The sequence below is a fragment of the Lepeophtheirus salmonis genome, chromosome Z (genome assembly GCF_016086655.4).
Source record: "Lepeophtheirus salmonis chromosome Z, UVic_Lsal_1.4, whole genome shotgun sequence".
Lineage (NCBI taxonomy): Eukaryota > Metazoa > Arthropoda > Copepoda > Siphonostomatoida > Caligidae > Lepeophtheirus > Lepeophtheirus salmonis.
Window position 1 is genome coordinate 17,071,695 of NC_092584.1, and position 10,730 is coordinate 17,082,424.

General features: G+C 32.0%; 1 protein-coding gene across 3 annotated transcripts; it reads left to right on the top strand.

Annotated features, from left to right (window-relative positions):
* Positions 1 to 699: 699 nt before the first annotated feature.
* Positions 700 to 10,704, top strand: Pgd (phosphogluconate dehydrogenase). 3 transcript variants are annotated; one of them, XM_040726312.2, is made up of 3 exons: positions 700 to 1,814; positions 9,092 to 10,368; positions 10,439 to 10,704. In XM_040726312.2, exons 2-3 carry the CDS (start codon positions 9,142 to 9,144, stop codon positions 10,664 to 10,666), a joined length of 1,455 nt encoding a protein of 484 aa, XP_040582246.1. In that variant the 5' UTR covers positions 700 to 1,814; positions 9,092 to 9,141; the 3' UTR covers positions 10,667 to 10,704. The 3 variants fall into 3 exon arrangements, with proteins under 3 accessions (XP_040582246.1, XP_071749856.1, XP_071749855.1); XM_071893755.1 differs by having other exon boundaries at positions 1,739 to 2,016; XM_071893754.1 differs by lacking the exon at positions 700 to 1,814 and adding an exon at positions 2,009 to 2,493.
* Positions 10,705 to 10,730: the final 26 nt, after the last annotated feature.

Here is a 10,730-nt window from a genome sequence, read left to right on the forward strand (position 1 = left end):
AGACTTTTGGACACCAAACTCACCGGATCTGAATCTGATGGATTTTTTTTTTTTTTTGTGTGTGGAGTGTTATCGAAGACAAACTAACTGAACCTCATGCAACACCAAAGACTAACTTATCAGTCGAATCAAAAAAGAATTCCAGGACTTGCGGAGAGACCAATTAGCGAAGAGCTATTCGCGCTTTCGGCCACGTTTAGAGGCTGTAATTGACGATGTAGGTGCCTTTCTTAAATTAAATATATTAGAATCCATGAAGCTTTCAGAATCTGGTTTTACATTTTTCATTTGGCGGGAAAATTGCGTTTGAAAAGAAAAATCCTTTTCCCGCCAGGGATAGCCTGTGCACCTTCTAAAAATTAATTTTGAATAATGACATTGTAAATTGAGACAATGTATCAACTAACTTCATTTTATCGGAATTGAAGTCATTTTCGATTCTTTACAATATTCACTCTAGGCATTTTATTATTTTTTTCTTTTTTTGGGGGGGATTTTCAAATTTTTAGGAATTTTGGGCTCTGACCAAGGTAGAAGTTGTTATTATTGAGAAAAGGAACAAAGAGAAGGAATTCCCACAAGGAATCCATCATTTTACATAAAATACCTGAAGTATTATATAATCAAAATTTCAACATCTTGATGGGATTAACCACAAGGGGGGCGATGCATTGATACTAGTATTATTCTACCAGTCTCATACATACAATCACAGTACTATTTCGTCATCATTCAAACTGGGGATTTATGTAGATATAAAAATAAAACCCTAAAAACTAAGACGGTGTTTTTTTTTTTGGGGGAAGTGAGGGCTTGGTTTGAAAAAATCCCAAAATTAAAATATTATTTACAAAAATTTCAGATATTACCCATTTTTAGAAAAAAATTTCAAATGTAAAATTTCAAAAAAAAAATTAAAAATTTCTCAAAAAAATTTTGTATGAGAAAAACTCCAAAAATAAAATTTAGAAGAAAAAACATTCAAAAATTCCTAGCTATTTACAAAAAACTAAATTTTTCAAGAAAAATTTGAAAAATTTAATTTCAAATATCAAATTATTTGAAAAAAAATCCTGAATTTCACATTTGTTAACAAAAAAATTAATTTTTTAGAAAAAATTTATAATATTAAAATTTAAATATTTGATTTTTTGGAAAAAAAATTCAAAAATTTATATTTGTACACAGAAACTTAAATTTTTTTGGGAAAAAAATGGAAAATTAAATTATAAATATTACATTTTTTGAAAATAAAATTTTCTAGTAAAAAGCAAAAATTCCATAATTTGAGGGTGGGATACAACCCCTCACGCCTAGCCCTGCGTGCGCCCCTTTTATTGCATAGTGCATCATGTTTAAAGAAGTCATTACTATTCATCAAAATTTATGAATGTTTTTATCAGTCTATATACGAGCTTGTGTACAATAAATTGAATATATGTAGATGTTTACTCAATTTGTAAATATATATAGTCATTATTAGGTATATCATCATCCATTTAGGTATACTGACATATTATTATATTGTCTATTCAGTAGAGTCCTACAAAGTACCTATATATTTAACATATCGTTAACAGTGCTAGGTGACTCGGCTGATGACGCAATAGAAGAAAAAGAGTGTGCGTCATCATAGCTAGGCTGTCTTCGTGTAATGTTTGGTGAGATCGGGGTTGTGGTGTCCCCCGGATCGTAGCTAGTTATTATTTCTTTTAAAAGATTGAGGATCAGAGTGCACAATTTCAATTCAGTTGTCGAGGAGGACTGGTGTGAAGTATATTTGGAAGAAGAATTAATCCAAGTCATTTCCTAAGGTTCGTTATCATTTATTTGCCTTTATTTAAGTATAAGTTATTACTTATAAGACAAAAGCACTCCTGTTTCCTGTAACTTCTTCTCTAGCTTGAAGGAGGATGGAAATTCATAGTGAAGTATATATACATATTACTCTAGTGTGGATTATCAATTATTCATGCTATTCTGAATTGATACAAAGAGGATAGAAAGTACTTTATTGTGAGTCAATTTACCTTCTCTTTAACTTTGATAATCCTTTCAACAAGGGTTTTTTTACGTTTGATATAGTCAATGTTTGTTTGCTGTTAATATACCTACTTAATATACTAGGTAGGTCCTTCAGATATTGAAGAAGGATCCCCACTATAGATTAAGGAGGGATATTAAAAAAATACGCCTGGTTTATTTGAGTTGAGTTTGTTACGCATAATATGTTTAACATAATAATATTTAAAATATGTGTGTATATATTCTTATACACGTTGTAAAAAATTATTCAACCATTGCAAACCACATTAAATTCAACAACAAAATACGATCATGGATAACAGTTTGTTCCTGATATTCCATAGAGATTGATCTTTGTTATATACAGTTATACATACATACATATATTGAAAGTGATACGTGACCCTTGTGAATCCCTTCCATCTATTTATAAGCTCATTAACTAATTTATTATACATATATATAAAAGTAAGTTGTTAACTCTTCTTAATTGTTCATAATATTTATAGATGTTTGATAATTGTTCTTCAAATAAAAATACGTGTCTTTAATTAAATGACGTTATTTTCTTTGGAGCAACTATCCATTTTTGGAGCACATTGATTGTGAATAAGGAATATGTATTAAAGTTATTTCTGTTCTCTGCATTTATTGTATGAGTGCAGGGTACTACAGGAATTGATTTTTCGAAAGTTCCATATGTATGTAGGTATATAGGGAAATGACCTTAATTGATATTCATAGTACTTGTATTTAATGTATTTATGTATCAATATATATTCAAGCTATGAACATAGACAAGTGTAATGCTACTCATTATCATTAAAATAAGAACATTCTTTTGGCAGAGTATTAATTCTAATTAATCCTTCACATTTTTGACCATTAAAAGGAAATTATAACATTAATCCCAATGGAAATATTAATACTCTATAATTACTTAAATTAAAGCGTTACTTTATAGGAACTGTAATTATACATAGGTGGGCCCTCAACACAAAAATCAAACTAAAAGAAATTGAATGTAAAATACATTTGTATCATTTACGAAGTGTCGTGTATTTTACATCCACAAATCATTCTTATTAACCTCTTGGGTAGTTTGCAAATTGCATTTGAAGTAACCAAAATAGACTGTTGCAATAAAAGAATGATACATTTACAAATATTTTATAAAAATGATCCATATCCGGGACAATACAAGTCTCTCAAATTAAATTAAGGCTTTAAACTAAAGCCTAAATTTTGTGTTATCTTAACTCATACCACAAATTTCAATAATATGCATATATTTGATTCAAATCTAAGAACGAAATATTGGAAAACCCGGACAATTGGAAGAATTTTTTAGGAGGAGAGTAGCTTCATTCAGCTACAATCAGCTATGAGAAGAGAGGAAGGGGAGAAGGAAATAAACAAGTCAAGAAGGGCTTGAATATTGATCCTTAATTGAGTCCAACAAGGACTTATATTTCTAACTCTGCAACAGATTCACTTAGGTTTTGAATATAATTAAATGTAGTAGAAAGGAATAACTCACTCCTCAGGAGAAAATGAAAAGCCATACTTCAAATTACCAATTTTACGAACAAGGAGCAGCTAAAAAGTATAAACGATTTACATGTTGACAAACTAAATAATGTTTTATTTTCTAAGGATTTTATTCCTTCATTCTTGAGGAGAGGATATTTAAGTTTAAAGTGTATCACGAGTCTGTGCTCATAGAAGACAGAAAGTAACCTTGAGGATTTGTGGCGGAGTTGTAATTTTGTAATTGTAAGTCCATGTTGAACTCACTCAGAGTTGTCAATGTCCTTGTAGATTTCCTTCTACACCTCCTCCACTGTCATACATAGCTCTTTGTAACTCCTCTCTTTCAAGATATTGCTGCTCAAAATTGTGAGGGTATTCCTCTTGTTTTTTTTAACAGTCCCCAAGTACACACGATTTTCATTTGAAACGTGTTGATTACTGATGAAGACCAAGAGTGTGTATATATATTATTTTTTACATGATAGTGCTCGCATAAATGCATCAATGTATGATCCTTTTTCGATTTAAATGTATCTAACAGATCAAAGTCTAAATATAGACAATCAAGAGCCCTACTTTTGTCGGAAATTAATCAGTTCTTGTTTTTCAAGATTTTTTTTTTTTTATTATTACTTATAGAGGCGCCATTTGCTCCAAAATCAGGATCTTAATTTTTCTCTTTCTTGTGGTTGATGCATGTTTGTAATTAATTATTATATCTAGCTAGGAGTTGTAGACTTCTACCTTCCTGGTTCCTTGACTTGAAATCAATATATGCCTGTCCTTGCTAGGCCCATGCAAAAAAAAAAGTAATAATAATACGTAACCATTTCTTAGTAAAAAGGAACGCCCTGTGACGTTCTCATTGTAAATAATAAGCATTTTCCGTATGTAAAAAATCATGAATAAGAAACTCAGAGATTTTATTTGTAAGGGGCATATCGGGCCGAATACAATTCTCTCATATAAAACAAAGCTTCTAAACTACATATTAAACTATGGAGTGTATTAATGGATGCCAGAGTTTTGAATAATATGCTGACACACGACATATATTAAATATGTTTTGCTTTCAAAATCTCGACGTTACGTCATAGAGCAATTTTTCCTGAATAACATATAAATACATATGAACCAGTACCAGGTTTGGCTCGGTCCTTGGACTGATTTCCTAATCAGTCTTTTTTCTCCCCCTTTTCAGTCTTTTTTTTTTATCTGTCCGATCCTTTTTATCATTCTAGGGTTCTAAGGACCGATATATCGGTCTTTCAGTCCTACAGTCAATGCTATTTTTTTATTTTCTTCCCTCCTAGCTAATAGGATTGAAGAATATAAGAACTAAAAAAATTGTGAATGACTAGAACATACAATAATACGTCCTAGTCACAATCTTCTTACTTTTAACTTCAGGTATCTTGTCTCTTTGAAACTTCAGCGAAGGACTTAGTTAGTAGTAACTACAATATTTCAGATGTTGTATTTTCCATAAAAAAGGGATAAGGATCGGTCCTAGGATTGACAAATTTTATTAGAACTACAGTCTTTTTATACCGATCCAATACTAGCCAGTGCCCAGTAGCAATCTACTTCAGCTATCTGTGAGTTATTATTATCTAATGTTTATAAAATGATAGTGGCAGACTATAATTGTATATACTAAAAACTTAACTAAATGAATTCAAATGAAGCGATGAGACTTATTGGACAAGGCTCTCGGATAAAATGATTTTTTTTGCATTCATTGTTTGTAGGCTCGATTAAGATTACATTATGTATAGGGTTTTAAATCTAGAGCATTTTCGGTAGGTAAGAAAACCCTGAGTCCAAGAAAGAGTTACTTTAATAACTCCGCAACAAATCTTCACTGTTACTCTTTGTCTTTATTAAGTACAACCACTCCTGATTAAACTTTATACTTAAATGTACATATCTCCTCCTCAAGAATAACAGCTTTAGAATATACAAATAACCACTATTAATGTTGCCAAAAACAACAACGAAAACTTTCACGCTAACAAAATGCTTTAGATTTACAACTCTATACCTATTTTGAGAGTAAACATCGTGATGACGTGTTTCTGCACTTTTTGTACAACAACAAACGATCTTTAATTAATAGACTATCAGTTTAATCATTTGATGATTGAAAAAATTAGTATTTCTTGTCTCATTACGAGTCTTTTATAACAAGTTACTTTATGTTCCTGACTGTTAAAGGACACTTAATTAGTTTCTTCAGGAGGTAGAAATTATTAAACCTACGCGATCTTCTTCCTCTTTCATTTAATATTTTCTATCACGCATGCAAGGGTATTAAAATGAGGTGCTAGCTAGCTAGCACTGTATGCGTATATTATCTATATTTGTGGTTTTCTAACACTCTATGTATTTGATAGTGTTTCATAATTACGTATATTTCAAAGGCTTTAACCTTCTCTTATCATAGACATTTTTCTCGGACTGGCATCCTTTTTATACATGTATAATCATTGATCAAATAGTTTGAGTTTCTCATGGCAATAATGCACTCTTCAAAAACTCATCAATTCATTTAATGAGACCCTGATGAAAATCGCGTGATTTTGTTTTGTTTTTTTGAAATGGTAATCTGAAGAGTAAATTTTCTTATCCTTAACTGGTCTCATTATTATTATTAGTTAACTCCTAAGTAGTGAACTTCCTTTCCCACTATATTCAGTTATATATATTAAATACTTGATAGTAATAAAAAATTCATGGGTGCTCTTAAAAGACGAAGAGTAACCTCGAGGACGTTTTACGGAGTTATATCTATAAGTCTTTATTTGGGCTCAGTGTAGAATTGAGGATAGACATTCCAATCTCTTTGTTTATTTTATTTTCTTCCTTGTAGCTGATGTAATGAAGCATCTTATGCCCAAAATAAACGCAATTTCCATCATCACTCTTTATACTATGAAGAAAGAAAGTGTCAAACAAAGAAAGGGATTGATTGATAATAACAATCTTTTTATAAATAAAGACACAGGGTATATATTACTCCCTGATGTACATCATAAAAATATTTGATATACAAAATAACAATGTAGTCGTATTATTTAACTATTGCAGGATTGTGCATATAGCATTGGGCATGTATGTATTGGGTGCACTATATATAGTACACCCTGTACATACACGTTTTTTTAACATGCAGTTTTTTGTTAGTGAGCCCTCTAGAGACTTGGAGTATTCATCATCATGTAAAAAAATTGACAAACTTTTATTATTAATCTTTCATTCTTGAGGAAAGAGTACGTCAAATGAATTGATATACGACATAAGTTTTGAGAAGTTACGTATTAGCGAGCTCATGAAAACGGGCGAGTTATTTTATATAGATTATTAAAGGGGTTGATGCGTGTGCTCGTTCTTCTTTTTTGTTCATTATTTAATAGGTCGTGGGGGTGTGAACATCTCCCTCTAAAAGATGAATTATACCCTATCTTTGGTGTAAATTCTATTAAAAAAGCATAATTAAATAAATATAAATGAATTTAAATATAATTAAAAATATTTTCCCTGCACTAATCCTATTTAAAATATAGAAGGTATTTCATTTTCTCCCTCCAAAATCAGTAAACAAGCAGCTAATAGTAACAAAGGTATTATTTCAGGTGTATAAAAAAACAATCTCTGCTAATAAGATACCCAAACGTCGCCTCAATTATTACATATTTATGTTTGTTCCTTTTAATGGCTGTCATGCAGGCTGGCCTATGTCTTTTACGACTTTACTACGAGTGACGTAACATGTAATTAACTTTTAAGGAAATAAATAATACCTGCTATGCTTCATAAAGTTTGTACATTTTAAGCATTGTAAGTGAGGAGCAAGGCAATATTTTTTTATTGTGTTCCTGGTCAGGCCAGAAGAGTGTGTTGTAATCATTTGTTCAAAACCTGTTTTGGACCTTTATTAAAGGGAGTCAGTCGTGTCTATTCTATAGCCAGGTTTGTCAATATACAATATGAAAAATAATGCACTCCTTAAATAATATATAGGAGTATTTTTACATAATATTTAGAGAGTTTCTTAAACTTACATTAGTGAACGTCCTTTTTATAACGGGGTGAGTGAACTGAGTAAAAGAAAAAGAAATCCCCGAAATTAAAGGTATTTAATTACATGATAAACAGCATAACTAATGTAAAATGACGTTATTTAAATGTTGTATATATATATTTATTGACATTCCATTCATTTTGCAGTCGTACATATCGATTGAAATACTAAAAAAAAATTCTATAGATATAAGACATTGAGAAATAATAAATCCATATTTTAAAATACTCCATTGCAAAATGAGATGTAACAATATCAAAGAAATCAAAAAGGAAAAATTGTAAATTAAATTCACTAAACCTCGATCTAAAATGACTGAATAGACGAATTAATCCTATACATTGCATTCTATCAAGATACAAAAACAATTTCATATAGTCATATTGAACGTTTCAGGAGCGTCCTCAAAATTTATGGTCAATAAAATATAGATTCAAAGGAATGAGAAGAAGCATTTTGATTGATCTTGCAGTATTTGATATCCCATTTCTTCAAGGGAGGGTTAAGGACAATGTAACTTGAGAAGGAGTGGGTCGGTCACAACTTCCATCATTATTTATTTATAAGCCCTCTTTGGTTCTTCCTCATTACAGAAAAAATATTTTGTAATAAATTTAATGAGCAATCCCCTCCAAAACAACAATCCGTCCTCCGTACGCCGCTAACAAGGGGGAGTCCTCAAAATTTATGAATTTTGGATTTCTACTACAAAATTTAATATTTGAATTTTTTTTTTTTTTTTTGAGAATAGCCATGGATTTTTGATTTTTTTTTTTCAAAAATAAATACTTTTTTGTAAAACTATGGATTTTTTTTTTTTAAATCCTAAAACCAAGCCTCTCCCGAAAAAAAAGATATATCTAATCCTGCGGACGCTCCTGTTGACAATATAAATGTATTTACACTCTCCAAACATGCTAATGGCATCCTTGATCACTATGAATTTCGATCCTCTTTATCCACCTAAAATGTAGTCTTTTTCTTTACGGAACTACATATTAAACATTTATTTTTATGACGTTATAATAAAATAAGAGAAGGCTTTGCATATTATTTATAAAAATATTTATGTACAAACTCAAATGGTCCTTCTCATACTTTATCTCAATAATGCCCTTATTTGACCATAGAAAAATAACTCGTAGACACTGTATTTAATGAATGTGTCAGAAGCACTATTATTTAATAACTCCTTGGATTAGGAAGGGATTATGAATCTGACATAATATTATGCACTCGATAAGGATTGCTGTATATATTCCTTTTGTTAGTCACTACTTTGAATAGTAATATTACAGAGGATTATTGACTATTTTCTTATATCCTTAGACTGTTAGAAAAGATCCTCGAGTAGTAAAAAAAAAAAAGAGGTATATGTATCGACTTTCCCCTTATTTTATTTTTAGTGCCTTTCAAAGTTATTAATTCCATGCATGCTTTTTATTACAGTGGGAGTTTGTTTTTCTGTTAAGGACAATAAGAAATCCGCATCGTTGAAAATGTCTGAGCCCGTAGCAGATATTGCCCTCATTGGTTTGGCCGTCATGGGTCAAAATATCATTCTCAATATGAATGATCATGGATTTGTGGTCTGTGCATATAATCGTACCACTGAGAAAGTGGATAATTTCCTTGCTAATGAGGCTAAGGGAACAAAGGTTGTTGGTGCACATTCTCTTGAAGAAATGGTTGCTAAGCTTAAGAAACCCAGACGCGTCATGATGTTGGTCAAGGCTGGGGGGGCCGTGGATGCGTTTATCGACAAATTAGTTCCTCTTTTGGAGGCAGGTGATATCATCATTGATGGAGGAAACTCAGAGTATCAAGACACACGTAGACGTACAAAGGATTTGTCCGAAAAAGGAATTCTCTTTGTGGGATCTGGTGTGTCTGGAGGAGAAGAAGGTGCTCGCTATGGACCTTCCCTCATGCCTGGTGGCAATCCAAAGGCTTGGCCTCATATCAAACCCATTTTCCAAGCTATTTGTGCAAAATCTAATGGGGAACCATGCTGTGACTGGGTTGGAGAAGATGGATCTGGCCACTTTGTAAAAATGGTTCATAATGGAATTGAGTATGGTGACATGCAGCTCATTTGTGAGGCATACCATTTGATGAAGGGAACTTTGGATTTATCGCATGATGAAATGTCTAAGATATTCAATGAATGGAACAAAAGCGAATTGGACTCTTTCTTGATCGAAATATCTACTAATATACTCAAATATAAGGATACTGATGGATCCCCCTTACTTGAAAAGATCCGTGATTCTGCTGGACAAAAGGGAACCGGTAAATGGACTGCCATTTCAGCTTTAGAATATGGGATGCCTGTAACATTGATTGGTGAATCCGTTTTTGCTCGTTGTTTGTCATCTCTAAAGGAAGAAAGAGTTAGGGCATCTGCGATCTTAAAGGGCCCTTCCAATACCAAGTTCTCTGGTGACAAAAATGAATTTGTGGAGCAAATTCGTCAGGCTTTATATGCTTCAAAAGTTATCTCATACGCTCAAGGTTTTATGCTTCTAAGAGAAGCAGCCAAAGTTTTTGGATGGAACTTGAACTATGGTGGCATTGCTCTCATGTGGAGAGGTGGATGCATCATTCGTTCAGTATTTTTGGGTAACATTAAAAATGCTTATGACAAGAACCCCAAACTCGAGAATCTTCTTCTCGATGACTTTTTCAAAGACGCCATTCATAATAGTCAAGTTTCTTGGAGAAAGGTAAGTCAAATAGAGACAACCATACCAATGGCATGGATAAATATCTTACACACGTTCATTTTATTATTAGGTTGTTGCCAAAGCCGTTGAATTAGGAATCCCAACACCCTGTTTCTCTACTGCTTTAGCCTTCTACGACGGATACAGATCTGCTCAACTCCCTGCAAACCTTCTTCAGGCACAACGGGACTATTTTGGGGCCCATACATACGAACTCCTTAACAATCCAGGAAAGTTTATTCATACGAACTGGACTGGTACTGGTGGAAACGTTTCCGCCTCAACCTATGATGCTTAAAACAAGCATGACCATGATTTGACCATTTACATTAAAAACTAATCGAATTAGAAAAATAAATATT

Coding starts and splice junctions, on each gene's coding strand:
- Pgd (XM_071893754.1), top strand. Junction 10,369..10,438: donor GTCAAGTTTCTTGGAGAAAG/GTAAGTCAAATA, acceptor TTTTATTATTAG/GTTGTTGCCAAAGCCGTTGA.